The sequence below is a fragment of the Python bivittatus genome, unplaced genomic scaffold (genome assembly GCF_059951505.1).
Source record: "Python bivittatus isolate LINGU-HERP-01145 unplaced genomic scaffold, Pbiv_v1 ctg000020_np1212, whole genome shotgun sequence".
NCBI lineage: Eukaryota > Metazoa > Chordata > Lepidosauria > Squamata > Pythonidae > Python > Python bivittatus.
Genome location: NW_028277030.1, coordinates 91,605,342 through 91,625,755, shown reverse-complemented (window position 1 = coordinate 91,625,755; position 20,414 = coordinate 91,605,342). Strand labels below are relative to the sequence as shown.

The following is a 20,414-nucleotide window of genomic DNA, read 5'->3' as shown; positions in this document are numbered from 1 at the left end:
GAAAAAGTCCACGAAATTTTAGCCAGGACAGCAGAATTATTCACCATGACAGCTGGAAAAATTTGAGAGCAAAATACACACTTTCAAGAACTGAGCCACAAAGATGCAACATATATGTGAGCTTCTCTTTTGACTTTGCAGTATATCCATACACATACAGGTGTCTTTTCATCTTTCCTAATTTCCTATTTGCCTCCCTCCCTCCATCAGGTACTGACTCTTCAAATGATTTCAGACAGAATCCAAGAGAGATAGGTGATCACTTTCAAATTTATTTTAAAACTGAAGCTCAATTAATAAGTGACATTGCAAAGAATGCAAGTGATTATCTAGAAATTAAGGGCTATGCAAGAAAGTGAGACAAATGAAGTGATTTTTTTCAAAATTGTTTTGATTTTATCTTAATTTGAGATTCCAATTGTTTCTGACATGTACTTCAGCCAAAACCTACGTGGCCTCTGAATCTGTGAAACCATACGTCATTTTTTTTCAGGCTCCTAATAGAAAGGAAGCTTCTTGGTAACAAGTGATTTGATTCAGAATGCTGAAGGCCAGAGCTATCCAGAAGAAAAGTAGAGACCTTTTAATTTTTTTTCTGTTTTCCTAAAAATGGGATTTGTCTTCCCAGCCACCCCAAACTAAAGAAGTGGGTGCTGATTATGCACACACCAACTTTCACTCAGTAGGGTCATCACTGAGCAGGAGGACACGCATCTTATTTACAAAAGATCGCAGATTCCACCCTTGCTAGCCCTATTTTTCTCTTTAAAAAGTAGAATGACTGAGGAAAGACTTGAGGCTGAGACCTTGAAAAAACAGTGTCTGTCTTCATTGAAAATTGTGAATGTTTATGCCTGAGTCTCCTTCGTCTCCTTTTGAAGCAAGCTGTATTTTTCACTTGACTGTGTCAAATATTTTACGGGTTCTTGAGAACTGCCCATGAAAGCTGAAATTGGGAAGTGTCGTATCTTTTGCTCTTGCACTTTATCAATATTATTCAGGGACTGACGTCATTGTTTGGGGCTATATCACTTCAACTTTAATAACAGGCTGGAGCCTTCCTTGTCTGCCTGTGTAAGCTGGATAAACACAGAGTGGTGTGGTTTTTTCTCATCTCAGGATACTTACCCAGAGATCACAGAATCTGCTGTTATTGGGAAGTAAACATTTCACTTTTCTTTTTGCCCATGTGCCAGAAACCCATTTCTTGAATAAACACTTCACACATTGTCAGTCTTAAAGTCATTAAATATGATAAATAAATAAAAAAGTATACAACCTTTCAGAAACGATTAAACATCTCACTTCTGACAAATGAACAGCCAGACACTTTATAGAATCCGCAGGTCAGACGTACCGTTTCATTATGTGTGAAAGATTAATTTTCCATTTCAGCTCATCTGATAAACAATTAGATTTTTCTAGAAGCATTGTGCTTAAAACAGTATTCACTTGAAGAACTTTTCAGATATTTCACTTTCTTCCATGACTGCTCGGCTTCACAATGCCATAGAGAGGCAGCGTTGTAAAACCATTTTTCCATTTCAAACAATGAATCAATGTTTCCTTGTCATTCTAAGACATGTAATCATGGCATAGACACTCTGGGGCACATAGTCACTTCAAAAAGAAAAATCCAACCACATTAAATCACATTAATTGTGCTTCAGCTAATCCATCACTGCAACTAGCAGTAACTCGTCTATTCACCCAGTGCCTGACTATTTTACCCATGATTAGCAGAACGCAACTAATCTGTTATTTATTTAGTTTTCTGAGCTCTCCTCTCACCCTCCACCCCAAAAGTGTCTTTGACATTGACATAGTTTGAACGGTAAATAAAACTTTGATAGTATATATACCCTAGAGGAAGAAAAAAGCAATCCAGTTTATCATGGCAATATAAAGAAGTATTTTGTTACACTACATATTTCCAGAAATTTTAGTAACATGTGAAGAAAATTATTATACAAACCGATTGGCTAGCAATATTAAATGCTAAACATTTCAGAAAGGTCATACACACAAGGCAACCTAAAGACTTAGATAATTGTATTTAGAAAAATACATAATGCAATGACATGCCTTTTGCTTTGCAATCCCTGGCAGATTTTTATCTCTAAATGTTTAGGTGACACATATGTATATTACAGGATGGAATCCATTGGTATGCTTCTGTGAATTAGTTTCCACAGAGAAATAATTCTTCAAAATCTGCTTTAGAAGGTCCCCAACTACCCGAAATAAATTAGGAGAGTATGGGTCCGAAGAAGGGAGCTGGGGAAATCCTGTTATGTATTTAGATGTTGATCAGCATAACACTGGATTTATCACAGAGTTCAGTAAGATAATATTCTAAAGTATTTAGAAAATTACAGCATAATTGTCATGCTGTTCTTGTCAGTAGTATGGTTTTAGCAAAAAAAAAAAAAAAAAAAAATGCAAAGGAGATGGTTAGAGATAGAAAACCAAAACCAACCTCCTCCTTCATGGTTACTAAACAACAACAAAACACTGGCAGAGTGGAGACCAAAACACAGTCTTTGAAAACTGTCCATCTAAAGATGTTTTAAGGAGTTCTTAAACATTACTGCAACAGTTTTATAAATACAGTAACTGAAATGTCCTCATATAAAAAAAGGAAGCTAGATCTCTCTTCCTCCTTCCTTTAGTGTATTCTAAAAATCAGTTCTCATTACACATGGGAGGTATGCCTTTCAAAGTACAACTGTATATCTACAGAACTGTGACTGTAATCAATCAAGGATATAAGGATTCAAAGTCTTTACATGGCCCATGTCTTTCAAGACTGCACAGTTCCTTCCTTGTGCCTCCTAGTGGAATTCTTCTAAGTAAGGCGTTTTAAGTAATTTGCAGAGTTTAAAAATTATTTGTATTGTCTGCCCAATAAATGAAGACTTAAATTATAGATATAGATATAGATATAGATATAGATATAGAGCCCCCTCCCCTTTTTCATATAGTGAGGAGGAGACTAAGGCAAGCACTCAGATGTTTAAATTACTAATGAATATGTAGCCATTTATGGAAAATAACAGGTATAACAAGAGCAAATTCAAAGCCATTTCACTTACTGAAATATTCTTAGTCTAACTAGGATATTTGTAATAGGAATACATTCCTTTTTTTCCCTAAGGATGTTCCCTAGTGTTCCTAATGTTTCTAGAATCTGTTTGGACTTAAGCAGTAGATAATTGCATATATGAATACATAATTTTGTAAAGCCATGATTTAAAACTTGGCAGCTCTGTCATTTCCATTGGATTTGGAAAACGTGAATTTTAAGAATTGGCTTTAATAGCATGGAAATTTCTAAAAAATTTCCATTGCTATTAAAACCAATTCTTAAAGTAAGCCACATTACTAAGGAAATTGCAAAAAGGAAGAGAAAAGAAACCAGAAATTGTGCAATAACAACTAAAAAGTCTTCAAAGTCTCAGATCTTGTTAATGCTTACATCATTACTGAATTAGACAGAAAGCACTGGCTTCTTTGCAAACTTAATTTGACACATTAAAGCAATGTTTAATTTTCAGCATGATTAATAATTTAATACCATCCTTTTTTCCCCTTTCCTTTGTATGTAGTGGGGAGCTTAAAAATATAGAATAAGAGTAATGTGCATCTGTTTTCAGTCTGAATAAAAATTCCCACAATTTCAAGCAAACAACCACTTTATTTGAATTATTTCTGTGGTGCTGTAGTAATTTCAGGAAAAGCCTAAAGCTTCTAACTTTAATAATATATGAGAGAATTGGCTTGATTAAATTGCAAAGATGTCAAGTAAATTATGATTACATGATAGCAACTTGCCCTTTAAGATTTCTTTCATTACTTAGGACAACAGATAACTATTTTAGTACCAATGGAAATCTTTTCATATTGAACTTGTTCATCTCACCTTTTGTGCGTCTCTGCCAGAGATTTCTCTTCCATCTCATGGTCAATTTTAGCTAAATAACAAACAGAAAATAAAAGTTATATATAAAATATAGAATGTTGCAGTAATGTCCTTAAATATGTTATAGTTGTGCATACTGTCGGGGAAAAAACACTGTCTCCGTTTTTATGCATGATTCCTGAATCGATGAGCTTGGTCTTGACTTTAAAAGAATGAAATGTAGAGGCATTACATTCAGAAGAGGTTTAAGACCAATTGAACTCACAGTAGGATTTACCATAGCTGAAGGCACTTTCATACAATGCAGTTTTCCCTCCACTGCCCCCAATTCTTTATAAACCATTTTGAAGTTGATCTTGTACTGTCTTTCATAGTCTTCAGTTCTGCCAGGCTCAGCATACTGAGAACAGACAGGGACCACCATGAGCCAATCAGTTTTTCCCCAAATTACCAGTAGATACATTTTTTTTTTTAAAGTCTCAAACTGGGTGCCTTTCCAATAAACCTCAACTTCTGGAAAAATAAAAATTCACTTGCCCCTATTCCACATGAAAGAAAAAGAAAATTGCTAATGACTGCACATTCTTCCCCCACCCCCGCATTTCAGTGTATGTTGTGGGCATCTGTGAGTATATGATACGGGGCAAAATAATCTTGCTATGAAAATTATCCTGCTGCACTTAAGCCCCTGCTAGCTATGCTGGAAGGCTGTTTGCATGACACCATTTTTGCAACCAGGCAAAATTCACCATGACTATAATAGTGCTTGAGGATTCAGCACAGTGCTGTCTCTGTGTATCTACGGAGAACAAAGTAATGGTTCACTTGACCCCAGATACAGATAAAAACAGGGGGGGAAAAAATCAAACTGGGCAGTTTTTTTTCTTTCAAATAAGGATTATGAGAATGACTAGATATTGAGTAAAAGGATTAAGATCAAGGTTGCTGAAAAATGTTGCTTAATAACCATCAAGTCTTTTTAACAGGGACTGTAAAATTGACTCAAAATTGACTACAAGCCTTCAGGTTTGGCTTGCTAATATGTTTGCCTGTATTCCTTTCATAGCAGTTAAATCGCAGTTGCATAGCAGTTAAGTTGCTGAGTAAAGGCTTACTTGTTGGGAGGCAGAGTGAAGAAAGAACGAAGCCAATAGAAAACAGATTGCTCACTAGCCCTGTAGGGTTAAAAAAAGTCCAGCTTTACTCCAGTTTCAAATAAACTGGTACAGTGGTAAAACGACACTGACTCATCTTTTGAAACAAATAATGTCATGGGAAGAGCAGGTCCCATCCAGGACCAGTACAAAGAGTGTCCGTGGAAAGGTTGAAAGAGAAAGAGGGTTGTGAGAGTAACCAAAATAGAAGTTAAAATGTCTGAATGATCTAAACAGATTAGGGCTTAGACTAAAAAGAGTAATGAAATGAAGGCTCTTATTCATTGCCATTACTTATGTACCACAATACTGAAAACTCACCAAAAATTGATTTTTTATTGAACATTGGTGCTTGGAAATTTTGGTAAGCTTGTAAAATGTACCATGTTTCCATCAAATTCATTTTCATTCTCACCCATTGGGCGGGGGGAACCACCATGCGTTTCACTGTATTTTGCTTTGCATTAATGATCTTCCTATATTTTATGATAACCATCCACTTAAAACTGAACACCTTTACACTAGTATTCCATATTTTCTGATGACAAGTCCTGATATAAGGTGAATTCTCCCTTTTTGCAAGTTATACCAATCAAAAGTTACTGTGAAACTCTGATTTATCTTTAATTACACAAGCACACATATATTCATTCAACAAAATCTGAATAGAAGCTAGACCTATCAAATCTTGACAAAAACATCTGGATATGTTGACTGCAGTTAGTGAGAATGTACTGCACATTTGCTCCAAGGGATTTGAAGAAATTATTAAACTAAGTAGGACAATAGGGCATTAGAACCATAAAAGTTCATGCAGCTACTAGACCTTCCATTAGAAGTTAAATTGTGTGTGTGTTTTTTAAATGGCTGTTCTTGAAGTGGTCTACATTATATCACCAAAAGGTTTCACACAGGTTTTTGTCCCCTAGGATTGTGCAGTGCTTAGAATTTGATCTCTGAAAGTTGCTTCAGAGCATGCTGGAGTATGCATGTAGTACTTGTCTGCAACACTTTCAAGTGACCACTCTGTTATTGATGCTATATAGAGTCTTCTTTTTCTCAAATACCAATCTTCATCTCAACACCCATCATTAGACAAAATGCTTGAGACAGAGAAATTGAAAAAGAACTACATCCACTTTTAAAAACCAAGGTTTTAAAGTAATCAGAAACTTGACCAGTTTTTTTGGGCTAAGAACAGTTGACAAGGGGTGGAGGTGAAAAGGACAAAACAGCTTTGATAATTCATGGAAACAAGATCCAAATTTCAGGTAGTCTGGATGTATGATTCCACACATTTTCATCATATTGGCTTTACTAACCATGGAGACATAGGATTTGATGAAAGGGCCCCCAATTTTCCCATTAAGTTATCCACAATAATAGTCAATGTTAAACTCAATTAAATTAAGGCTCACAAATATGCTTCTTGGGGTTGGACAGCAGGACAAACACAACATTAGCTTCACAATCATTTCATTTCATTCCAAGCCTGCAATTTAACATTAAGCCAAATTGGGCCTGGAGCCAAATAAATTTGAACTGGGTAAAACCATTACATAATTATCCTTTAAGCTAAGGCAAACCTTAAGCTAAGGCAAACTAAGGCAAACTATTCCTCAACTACAAATGCTAAACTATACCACAAAAACAGTGCATCTCCATGGCATCTAATACAGTTGTTGAAAGACTGTTTAAAAATTTCCTAGTGTAGGAAGGTACATTAGAGAATGTCTCTGCAGTATAAAATTAAGACATAAGGGAACACCCATAGTTCATTGCCAGGCTCATTTGGTTCTGAAGGAGCCACATGAAATGGCAGCAAATTTTTACATTCTTGCCTATTTTGGTGATTTATACAAACTTACACATTTAGTTTTTAATTATGAAATATGGAATGCCATTCAATTAGTTTGCTGAAACTATTAAAACATTATACCATAAAAATGAAGATTCCTGCACTAGGCAGGGGTTTGGACTAAAAGATTTCCAATGTGTCTTCCAACCCTATGATTCTAAGATACTCTAACTCTATTTTTTCCTTAGAGCATTTCATAAAATAATTTTTTTTTTCAAAAGTAAGCCTCTTGGAGATGAGGAGGGCTAGAATATGCATCTTCCAGCACTGTGAATCTCATACCAACTATTTATGATTGTGTGGGCATGCAGTAAGGGCAGAAGTGGAAATAGAGAACATGCGTAAATATTCTCCCTCTGTAGGTAAAAACTACACAAGTACTAGCAAGTCCATAATCTTGTATCAAACAATGAGAAAATATGAGCCAATGTAGATGAGTGATTGCCATCAGCAGTCCCATGGCATATCTTTTCACTCCTGAAAGAGATGGGAAGGTGACACAAAACAATGTCTAGAAAAAACTAGAGAAAAAGGAGCCAACAATTTTTGACATTCAGTGCTACATTCATGCCGTTTAGTTACTGGATCTTAACTCTAATAAAAGGCAACTGATACTAGAAGGGCATGTGATGAATAACTGTTGAAATATAGATATCTTGAAAGAAAGTATGCCTAGTATGAAGTGAAAAAATAGCAGGCAATCTCTGCACTAGAGCCAAAAGTAACTTCGCTGAATGTTCTTGGAGACCAGTCTAGACTGATTCCAGCCAAATGTTTCATTGTTGTTTCATGAGCTTGCAACTGTAAGAATGGCAATTACTTCTGAATGAAAAAGCTGTCTCATTGACTAACCTAAGAACTGGGTTCAGGAAGACACAAGGGATGGAAAAAGTGACAAATTTAATGAGAAAAAGGTTAAAGATTACTTCCTTTCTTAGCACATTATAAAGCAAGTCCACGGAAGCCAAACTCTCTAATGGAATATAAAGCATTACCCATGGTGATGAGACCAAATTCTTATTTCTACTAATGTTTTTAATTAGGTTAAGGAAATTATTACACACATCTGTTGAGAAACTTGTAAACTGTCCTGAAAAAGTTCAGGGTTTCTTTATAGCCTTCTTCAACTATGGAAAATTTAAATAGCAGAATAAAAATTCCATTATTAAAATAAAAAAGGAGAAATCAACATTCTTCTTAAATGCAAAGGTATAGAAAACATCCTGAGATGGTGCAATCTTCCAGATGAGTTTGGATTGCAACTCCCATCATTCCTGATAGTTGGCCATGCTGGCTAGAGTTGATGGGAGCTGGAATCTAATGAAGTTTGGAGTACTGTAAGTCGATATCATCTTAAGAGAAACATCCTAACTTCCCAAGGTAACTAAACATTGAACTGGGTATGAATAATCACAGATGGAATGCAGCAAGAATCTTTTTATCTCCTTGTCTTATTCTGAATCTTTCTCTATGTTTGCTAGTTTGATTTTCTCTGTCCCTTTACTAAATATAAGGAATGCTTACAAGGTAAAATTTGGCCATATTTCAAACATCTCACACTGTTAATTAAAAAAAAAATTGGTTAAGGTTTTACAGGGTGAATAATGTGAATCTTACACATTTAAACTAAGACAGCTCTTTAAATAGGAGTGTCAAAATATTGTAGATACATGTGCTTATATAGATACAGTATATGATTCATTAAAGTTCTAGCAGTTAGATATTCGGAAACTTTTCTTATTTTAATTAGGGCTCTTTATTCTTAGCACTTTAATACAACTATACTGTATTGAAAAAGAAAAAAAAAATTTAACTAGAGAAAAAATAGATTACCTTATCTGAGCTGCAAAAAAAGGTAGAAAGTGGGAATTCCTTACTACAATGTAATGATAACTCAGATACTGGAAGTCCAAATATAATAGCCCTAATTCTTCCCTACAAGGTTGTGTGTTGGGAATTAACAGGTATCTGGGAAAAAAATAATTCCAGTTCTGGCTAGATTCCTTTGGGGCAGAAGTTAAGTTTATAAAATAGATCTGTTTGTATGTGATATTTATTTATTTATTTATTTATTTATTTATTTATTTATTTTCATTTTATTAATCAAATTTAGATGCTGCCCATCTCACTATATAAGTGACTCTAGGCAGCTTACAAGTAAAAAGAAAGTGATAAAAATCTTTATAATTTAGATTTAGAACTACATCTGTGTCAAATATGTAGGGTTTGGGATAGAAAGATTATCTGGAAACAAGCTATGTTAAAGGCACTAGTTGCTGTTCCTAGTAATAACACAGTTCCTTATGTCCTAGAAATCCTTTTATTTTAAGAATTTTGCAGATCTGCTTCCAGCCAATAGAAGAGACAGTACACAGAAGGCTGGATTGAGCAGAAGAATTTGTGTATAAAAACAGTTCAAAAAAGCAAGTAAACAGTTTGATTTGCTTTTTTTTTAAAGGAAAAATTTAATCCATGAATTGTATATTGGAGAACCATTTACTTAGACAGTGTTAATTTTAAGAAATTAAACTTCAGAAATTGTTTTGAAAACCCACTTTATACTTTTCCTGACTACATCCTGTACAAACAAATCTTCAAAGATGTCATTTTAATTTTTTTCCAACACAATGAAATGCTGGAAAGAAATTACATCAAGGAGCTCAGAACAGCTTTGTCTGTCTGTCTGTCCGCAGGATAAATCTCCCCAAATCAAAAAGAACAGGTCCAGTTTGCTGTGGAGAAGCCAGCAAAAGAAATATCAAGTTAAAAAATGGGCAGGATCCAGCTGGGGGCTGCAGAGAGAATTTCTTCCCCCCCAACTCCTTCCTATGGGAGAGGTGGTTGGACAGCAACTTGGAATGCTGCTGGCTGCTCCATTCTGAAGCCTTCCTCCCTCCTGGTCATGTGACCCTGGGTGGAACTGCTATGAAGGGGTTGGAAAGAATTTCAGAAGCCACGCTCTGCCTGCTTTCCTTGTCTTGTTTCCTCTCCATTATCTTTATGTGTCCAGTCTTGCGGAAGCAACCCATTGATTAAATCGACCTCAATAACAAATGGCCATAGAAAATCTATTGCAATTAAAGCCTATCAAATTCTAAGCAGGAAAGAGAAATCCTGCACGAACTCTTTCAAGCTTGAATTTAGTCCAGCCAAATAAAAATGAAAGGATTTTATATTCCAAGGTATATAATGTTACTTTAATTACAGAAATTAACCCAAGGATTTGGCCATACATCTCCTCTATGACAAACCTTTTTCTAATACTCTGCTGGGAAAGATACTAAATGGAAATGACATCTGCAGGGGAGAATTAGCTGACAAGAAGGGGGTGTATAGGATAACTGTTTCCCTTTCCAATCAGCACATCAATGTACTTTGTGGTGAATTTTATTCTATAACAGAGTTTTTCCAGGTGGGAAAAAATGCCAAGAGGAATTTTTACAAGGGGGGGGGGAGGAGAGGCTAGGGAAGGGAAAGGGCAGAAATCAAACAGGGAGAAGATAGAATGGGGGGAAAAAAATCTTCCTTCCATTGGGCTACTATTGTTTCCTTAACTGTGACAGGTAAGTAAAGGGAGGATGAAAATCAGTACTGAACCGTGGCAGACAGTGAAGGGTGCATTGCAGGGAAGCCAGGAATTATTCCCTAGCTCAGATTATGAATTGGTGAATAACTGAAGCTCACCTTTTATTTAAGAAGATCCAGGGTTGGAAGAATACTGATAGTATATCTGTTATGTATTTCATGATACATCACTACTAAAGACACTAGAAAGTCTTTCAAAGTAGAGGTCCTTTTTTTTCCTGAAATAATTTGAATGTGTCTGTGTGTCTGTGTCTGTGTGTATAGGCATGTGATAAACAGATATTCTGCCTGTACAAAAACATGATAAAGATTAATCACTGAAAAAAATGAAATGAAGGTGAGAAATGAGCTATGTTCTACAAACTCACATTTCTTTTTATATTTCCTGAACGTGACCCAAACATTTTTAGAGAATGCTTTGGATTTTGTTTCCAAAACATGTGACTGTTCAGAGACAATCTGCAAATGAAATAAGCCAGAAGTTTATAGGTCCTTTGAAAAATATCACCATGTATCTGGAGACAAGTCAAAGTACCAGTTTTATGAAACTGTCAAGAAACAAATGTTGGAAAATCGTTTCCTACACAGAATATGAATGTATCAGAAGACTTTCTTGAAAGTGAACAATGGCCACTAACAACATTCAGAAATGGAGCATAGAACAGGTAAGCTATTTTGAAATAAGAAACCATCTGATCAAGCTAATCTGCACATTTCTATGGCTCCAAAATAAATAGACACGTCATTCACCATGTCTAAATATTGTTTCTACAACATTCTTGTGATAAAGCTTGGAAAGGTTAAATTACTAGTCATTATTTACCTTGACTAATGAATTTCTCCATGTTGTCTTTAAAGGGCTGGATGTGTTCTTCTAATGAAAACTGGCAAACTTTGCCTGCTTCTGTCTCACATGCTGAAAATTAAAGTAACATGAGGATTTGAAATAAAATGTTGCTTTACAATATTCATTATAAAGAAAAGTAGATTTTCATTCAGAGTTTCACTGTGTTGGACCCCAAAAGGCACTTAGGATGAGTTGCAAAGACTGATTTCTCACTGCAAAAGCACATACTTTTGTTGGGTTGGCATAGTTACCGCCACTTTAGTCTGGCTAAAATTTATCAATGACAGCATGGATAAGATTGGTCACCGAAATCTATATAAATGTAATTTTCAATATACAGGAATATAACTGCAATAGCCCCTTATCAGTGCAATGCCACATATCTAGAATAAAAATGCATCATTAGAAAAAAATCAACATGCAGTATCACAGTAGCAATACCCTGTCTGCCCTACAGAGGATACAACTGTTTGCTCTTCTGATGCAAGCCAAACTTTGCATCATCGTGGATGCGTATGGATGCAGAATCCAGTACCCAGTCTGAAAGTCATTTAAATATATTGTCCAAAAAAACAGTACTTTAACATGCAAATAAATACATCTATATGTTGTTATTGTTTTCATTCTCAAAACAAACAAATAAGAAGTATTGAATTCTACTGGCTTTCTCCAAATCCCAGCTAAATAAGATAATGTGTACTGAATAAGTTATCTTTTATGATTAGAGATTTAATACCTGTTGTGAGATTTCAGGAACTCAAAGCAGCATACACAGTACTTCCTTTTCCAATTTTTCCCTAAGCAACCATCCTGTGGGAAATTGTGCTGAGTGACAATAACTGGTCCACTGTGCTTCATGGTCAACAAAGTACCTGAACCTGGGTCTCCCCAGCATAGGTCCAACACCTTCACATCCTACAGTTCTTACTATGATAAACCCATAAAATTCTCTTGTGTACTGTAACTGACATTCACCACTTCAGAGAACAGCAGAATAAAATTATGAAAGACCTTTAAAATGTAGAATGGTCTGCAAAGTTGTGGATAACCTTAACCCTCATGCTGGGATATTGAACTGAATGATGTATTTATCAAGTTACCAAGATCATAGAATGTAGTGGTTATGCTTAATTTTGAAGTTCAAATTAAATGTTAAACAATGAAAGCAAAATCTTTCATTGATCTTAACTATTAAGGGTACACAGTTGTGGGTTTTATTTCACATGTGGTCCTGAAATCTGCTGGCATTGTTCAGATGAAAGCATAGAAAAATTTGACAGAATGGCAATTAAAATAAAGCTTCAAACTTGTAATGACTGGATTTGATCAAGCAGACTGGTAGAAAAAAAATGACAACATTTTGTGGCAAACCCCCATTTTTTTAATTAAAAAAAAATAGCAATTAAGGTAGCTTTTCTCATCCTGGTACCCTCCAGAAATGACTGGGAATTCTGCAAGAAACACTTCCAATAAAAGTTAAAGATGACTGGATTAGAAATATACAGCAGCTTCTTGTTTAATTCCTTAATATTGCTTTTACACAAATATAAAACTAATGACATAGCTTTGAAAATAGAATTGTTTGGGAATCAGACCTAGAGAAGGTGCATTCAAATTAGATTGGGAAATGAATATTCACAAAACAATATTGCTGAAAATCTCACTGAAAGTAGTGAAACTTATCTTTTAATAGGTGAACCTGTTTTGTTTTTTAAGTTAACTAACTTTTGCTGCTTGAATAGATTTAAAAGAAACAGTACATCTGTCTTACAAGGATAAGCTTTTAAAACTTATCCGCAAGGGCAAATCAGGTAGCCAAAACTGTTTTTAAACTTTGTGGAATCCTCTACGTGGCTACAATAATTTACCAAGGCTCAGATCACACACACTTGTAAACATGTTTAACAACCCTACCATGTAAATTCTATTGACCTCAATGAGACCATTCATGGTTAGCAAGTCTAGTGTTTATAGGCACTGTGTCTAAACAAACGTGATGTTAGGTCAATTACACAGTAAGTGCGGGAGCTGTGGTGCAATATAAACTTGTTTTGATCGCTTATGTGGTCTCGCTGACTTCTGTTGTTTCTTCAGAGAAAACCAGTCTGGTTTCTGACTTCAACAGTAGAAAATAGAAAACAAAATCTACATGTTTAGAGTAAAGAATGAACCATTGCCAGTCAAAATGGGGTGATTTTATTCTCTTTAACGTGCTCAAAGCCTTGGATACAAGGGGGAAAAAATCATTACTTAGAATTGTGCATAAAGCAGATTCAAGATCTTGTGGTGTGTGTGTATGTGTAGGTATGACCTGAGACATTTTGGCTCCTGAAGTATAGGAGAAAATAGTGATATTATTATTAACAACAATTAATTAATTAGATTCACTATTTTTTATTATATCAGTCCCCATCTTCTCTCTTGCCCAACTGCACACACAATAACTGGACTCAGTTTAATCTTATGACATCATAAGGGATGTGGCATCCGCAGCATTGTTTTCCAGCTCTCTCTTCGTGCATCCTAGCATTCCTTTCTTTCCTCCAACCCACAGACACATACAGATATATATCTGGATCCCAGATTTGCTGCTGCTGCTAACAATTTGCTATTTGCATGACAAAATAGCATGGCGTGTCCGAAAGGACATGTCCTCTTTCCTGTCCTCTTTCTCCATACATATTCTTCGGAACAGCTTGTTTCCAAACTTCTGGGCAAATATGAAATGTCCAATATGCATCATATAATTTGTCAAACAAGCAAAAACAAACAACAACAACCAAGACACAGTAAATTAAAATATAGTTTGGGGTCAAATACTGAAGATGGAAAATGTTATGAAGTTCAGCCAAACTTTTTTTAAACTGAAATTATAATATTGAATCTCAATTACTACCCCTCTGGAAAATACGTTAAAACTGATTTATTTTACAAATTCAGTATATGACTTTGCCCTATAATTTAAAAATGGAGGGGTATGTGTGTTCTGAACATATCCTATTTGCTGTTCTGAACATTCTTCCAGACTAATTTTTATTTATAACAGACACATGCATTTTACAACATTCTTTACAAGAGAGTTCTCATCTGATCTGACTATCCCACAACCATACAGAAGTGGCAAAAGTTGGGAACTTTAAAGAGAGCTTGGAATGTAACATAAGAAGGGGAAATCACATTTAACTGTGAGTGACATACCTGAAGAGAAAGACCTCTTCTTCTTCTAGTCACTTGTCCTGGGGAAGCGTTGTTCTGACTTAGGCTAATGACTGTTGGGGCTTCATAAACTTCTCCCAGAAGCTCCTTGTTTGGAGTTTTAAGGATAGTAAGACATGACTCAGAGACTGAATGAAATCTTGCCTTTCTTTTACATATGGTTCCAGTTTAGAAGTCTGGATACAGCAGTGTTTCAGGCAATTAACCCTTTCAGCTGTGTTTGCAAACATTACTGCTGTCTGCGGATGAGGCAGGGATGATTAGCTGGCCACAAGAGTGCTCTATGTGGCAATCCAAAGAGATGGTTGAGCAGCAGTCATGCAAACCACTGAAGACTTGAATAGCCTCATTACCTTAAAGTGAATCACACCCAAAGCAGCAGTTCTTGTGGGCTGCTGTTCATCACTTTACAGGAGCACAGCCTTGGAGTGTTTTTACATGTCAGCTCTGCAACCTAGGTCTAAGTGGCATAGGATCAGCATGGCATGAAGGTTCCTAAGAGTGATTCTGCACTGCCCTCTATTGGAGTTACTGACTTGGGTCAGCCAGTAGGTTCGTTTTGTATTCCTTTAGCTGATGGACCATCTGACATGCCACTTCTCAGTTGAATAATTTCCCCCTTAAAACCTACACATGTACATGCACAGTCATTAATCACACACATACAAACACACAAGTTGCTATTCAGAGCAAAATATAAGATAGGCATATATAGAGAATAACTGTGGAAAGTGTACTAAGAAAAATGAAAATGATTTACATATGCAGGTTACATCAAAATGTTATGTTAAGGTGACAGAGCATTAAAAGCGAAGGCTCAAACAAAATTATGGAATTTTCTGTAGGGACTTATGATAGGTTATGTTTTAACCTTGATACTTCAATAGTACACTGTTCCTTAATTTGACTGTGAACTAGAGCAATCATATAGTTCCTTGTGAAGTAGATCTGAGTAATTGAAAAAACAGTACGGCATGCTCTAGTGTAGTTATGTAATTATATCACTGAATAAAACAGAATGTATGCGGAATGTATTAAGATTGTGTCTTTCTCCATATTTCTAGAATTCATATTTTCTGATCTCTTAAGCTTAAAGTTACATAGAATCACATAGATGGATGAAAGCAGTCTCTGTAGACTCAAATCTGGAGTTTGATACAGATGGTGTTTCACTTACTGAACCGTGGCTAAACTGAGCCTGTTTGTTTCAGTTGTCTAATAATCTAGGGCAGAGACTGGCTTTCTCTAGCACTGGATACCATCACACTGTGCCTCAACAGAATACCTCTTCCCACCAGTGTTACAAGGTTTCAAGTTTTTTTAAAAGTTATTTTCTACCTGGGCTGTTAACGGAGGGTTTAGCAGGTGTTTACCACCAAGGGTGGCACACTGCAGATGCCTCATCTAAAGCTTCCACCACTTTATGCTATGATTTAAATAGCATAAAAACATTTTTCTGCAAAACATCACCTATATTGCTTACTGTGATCCAATAACTGTATACTTTCAAGTTCTAACTAGTTAAATTATAAATAAAGTCCTTCCTCATTGATACTGAAGTTTTTATTTGATTTTTTTTGTTTTTGGTGCCTCCGAGTCAGTGTTGACTCCTGGCAACTGCCTGGACAAGTCTCTGCAGTTTTCTTGCCAAGATTTTTCAGAAGTGGTTTGCCATTGCCTCCTTCCCAAGGCTGAGAGTGAGTGACTGGCCCAAGGTCACCCAGCTGCCTTTGGGCCTAAGGTGGGCAGGTCTAGGATTCATGGCCTCCCAGTTTCTAGCCCAGTGCCTTAACCACTACACCAGACTGGTTCTTCTTTCTTTCTTTGCTTATTTATCCTTTAAAAAAAGCAGAAAACACTCAGTGTTTGCCAGCTTACCCCTTTTAGGTTAATTAACAGAAGTGTGTAAATACTGTTTCTTGATCTAAATACTGACAGTTTCTCTGTGTTCATTTTCTTCTTTAGAAGCCTCCCCTGTTCCCTTCAGGTATATGTAGGATCAAGATACTTATTCTGGCCAATTCTCTAGATGTCTAAGGGTACACCCTTTTGAATGGCCTCTCTGTATGTATGCCTTGGTAAAGCCTTAGTTGGTAGCACCCTAAGAACCAATATATCTCATTGCCATCGGTTTTATTTGCAAGCTAATATTTTTTAAATATCTAATAAAAATATTATGATCGAGCAAAGAGAGACTTTCAGAGTGCCTAAAATTAAATTTCCCAAACTAGAATTACACTGTAGAATTGTTGAAAGAAATTCGCCTAACACTGAGTCGTGACACAAGTTAGGAATGAGTCTCTCTCAATTTAAAGAGGCTCACTTCTGGATAGATGTGCATATTTGCAAAGCTTTGTTCCTAACTAGAACTGAAGTCTCTTGAAATCGTACACATTAAAGCCCTATTTTCAGTTCGTTCTAAAATGTGCGTGAGTATGTATGTGTATGTGGTGGGATGGATGAGGCTTTGCAGAGATTGATATAAATATTACATGTAAAATATTCCTGCATTGTTTCAGTGGACCCAGCTACCCAATTCTCTTTAAGACAGCAAGGTGATTTAAATCTTGTAGCAAGTACTAACATTTTGAGTGTGGAATGAGTGAATTACTGAAAGTCATAACTTGACACAACTAGATCAAGAAAGTCTGGTGACAGCCAGGAGAGATCAAAAGCAGATCAGGTTGCTTAACAAACTGTATGTCACCGAACTGAGAAAGGCTCAACTGAGGATCCTGGAGAGCTGTGAAATTGTAGGGCAATTAATGGAGCCAAACTGGTAGATATATTAATAAAATCCTGAGCTGTCTCAGACCCTTTGTTTATTAGAATGTCTGGTACATAACAGATTAATGTCCAGCCACATAAAGCTTTAAAACAAATGGAAAAGAAACTGGTGGCAGCTGAGCAGGATGGCTGGTGAAATATTATATAAATTGTTACTTCAACTACAAAAAAACTCATGCTTTAAACTCCAAGAAAGCCCCCAACATGCTGAAAAAATCTAAAATTATGCCTTTTTAAATTTAATATTCCTGAAGTCTTTTTCCTCCTGAATTAACAAAGTCCAATACATACTTCTCATAAAACAAGCAAACAGATAAAATGTGGAATCTGTGCAGTTACTATTTTAAAAATAATGCAAAAATGATTCTTCCCTTTAAGGAAATTCAGTTTAATTATCTTTTTTAGCCCTATGTGCACTGAAAGTTATCACCCTGATTATACTGTATACCATAAAATAAATATTGTAATTTCAAAAATAGTTTATGTTTGTTTGGTTTCCCACAGAGCAGTATGACCATGAGATGTAGCAAGTTATACTACCAGTTACTAGAATTAAGTGGTTCCTCTTTTTTTGACACAGGTTATTGAAACATTCAGGTACAGGAAGAAACTTCCCATGAAGATATCTGTGTTTTACCCATGTATGTATTTAATTTTGGGAGGGCAGAAGTAAATGCTTTATACCTAGCAGGCATATATACCAACACTCCTCGTCGCATCTACTTTCAGTAGTGTCATCTTGTGGTCCCTAGCAGTCCTGCCTTCTTTGATGCTGTACCTGTCCTGTGATATAGCATTCCCTGAGGGATCCCGCTGGCCCCAACTCTACTGGCCTTTTGCAAGGTGCTAAAGACCTGGATATTCCTATAAGAATTTGGGCTGGGAGGGAAGGCAAGCCCTGTTGTCTAATTGTTTTATTTTAGTGACTTGAAGGGGAATGGTTTTTTTGACCCCAAGAATACAATATAGTATGGGTTGCTTATGGATTTTATGAAGTATGTCATTGTTTGGTTTTAATCTCTGTATACCACCCAGAGTCACCTTTGTGAGATGGGCAGCTATACTGTACAAGTTTTTAAACTAAACTAAACTAAACTAAACTAAACTAAACTAAACTAAACTAAACTAAACTAAACTAAACTAAACTAAACATCCTGGAAATCATTCCCTAGACAGACTTCATTTATTAATGTCATTATCCCATTTGTCATTTGCTTTTTTTTTACTAGTGGCTCAATAATCATATACTTTATGCTCCCAACAAAAACTCTTACTCTTGGGTGAATAGGGTCAATACTGTCTCATTCCTTTCTAGTGTGAGCCTGAAGCTATCTTGTGACTTATGAAGTTGTGTTACCCTTCTTTTTGGTCTGGCTTCTATCTTATCTCCAGGAGCATAACTGCAGTTCAAACATTCCAGTGAAGTGCAAAGCGCCATGCCTTCATTGCGCATACAACAAAGTGATCTGACTGTTACATTTCAGCCTTGGTGATCATAATCTCCCATGTCTCTCAGAACACTACATTAGAGGAGGGAGTGCCAGCTGCGTGGCAGAAATAGCACTATCCTCCAAGGCTTCCAATACCACTAATTGTAGGGCTGGCCCTGTAATGATAAACCTTACTAGTAACTTTTCATTATTACGCATTTATTTAATATCAGCACAGGAAGTGCTGATATACTATTCTTGTGTGTGTTCCACACCACAGAGAGGCATGTCCTGCAAAATTGCATGATAATGTAAGAACTGAGAAAGACACCTACCCTTTCACTAGGGATCTCACTGGTGTTTAAGGCGGGGTAAGTAGCCTGTTTCTAGATCACAGAAGGCCAAAAGACACAAAGAAAGGGAGATGAGTGGTCGGGAGAGGTCATTCCTTGTTTTTTAAAGCTATCTCATGAATTCATTCTTTTATCTATTTGTTTATATTATCAAGCTCCCAAGGTTTCAGGTGGTTTACAAATATACATATTATATAATAGTATATACTCCAAGGCATAGTGAATATGAATATCTCTCTCTTACAGCATCATTAAAAATAAAAGGCTGCTGTTCCAAACTGAACATTAAGTGAAGAGCTAATAATTAGTCACCAAAGGCCCACTGAAACAGGACTGCTTTGATGGCTCTATGGAAAGCTAAAAGAAGGGGTCCTGGAGTATCTCTGCTGGAAAGGTGTTCCAAAGCTGTGGGGCTACCATTGAGAAGGACAGCTTTGGGATCCATGTCCCATCCAGTTCTTAAGTCAAGAAGGTAGGTTCTAACTATAGGAGATTGTCCTTAATGTGTTTCCTGACTCACAACATTAGAAAACAATGACACCATTTTTCAGCATCATGGCCAGAGGGGACATGGAATCCTGCCAAGAAAGAGTAGTCCTTTAATCCATGTAATTAAATCTACATGCAAAACTAATTCCCCTATAAAACCACTGAAATTGATTGCTATTTCTAAATTCAAGGACAAGAAATTTATTGATTGATTGATTTGATTTGATTTGTAGGGCTGCCTATCTTAAACACGACTCTGGGTGGCTCACAACAATAAAACCAATAACTATAAAATCATAAACCATAAAATCAAAAAATTTAAATAGGTATTGGATAAAAACATACCTCTAATCATTCCTGCATTTATCTTCAATCAATAAGCTTGAGTTTTAGTATTTTCTCTCTCCGTATTTTCAACCCCATGTATGATTTTGTATTCTAATAGTTCTCCCCTTACCTATCTTCTTTCTCAGATAAATATCCCCCAAAGCTATAATCTTTTCTTGTGAGAAGCTTCTTTAGCCCATAACACTTTTTAAAATCTCCAATATCCTTTTTTGCAATGATACATTAAAAATTTTATTGTAAATTATTTTATAGTTGTACCACCAATTAATTTAAGGGTACCACTTCACTATTTTTTTCACTATCTTCCCAAATAATTAATACCATGGTATTTACCTTTTTTACATCAACCTCACACTGTGTTCACATATTCATACATTTATTCATTCTTATTCCAAAAATCTATTTTCTGATAAGTCACTGCTAAC

The 20,414-nt window shown here is 35.9% G+C and overlaps 1 protein-coding gene across 1 annotated transcript in view; it reads right to left on the bottom strand.

The window, feature by feature from the left end:
* The window catches only part of FMN2 (formin 2), a 175,343-nt gene that overhangs the window by 25,818 nt on the left and 129,111 nt on the right, over positions 1–20,414 (bottom strand). Inside the window, exons 14-15 of the mRNA XM_088143933.1 lie at positions 11,343–11,435; positions 3,923–3,974 (exon numbers count right to left, since the gene is read on the bottom strand). Coding sequence (XP_088000059.1) covers positions 3,923–3,974; positions 11,343–11,435 — 145 coding nt within the window. The remainder of the gene's footprint in view (positions 1–3,922; positions 3,975–11,342; positions 11,436–20,414) is intronic.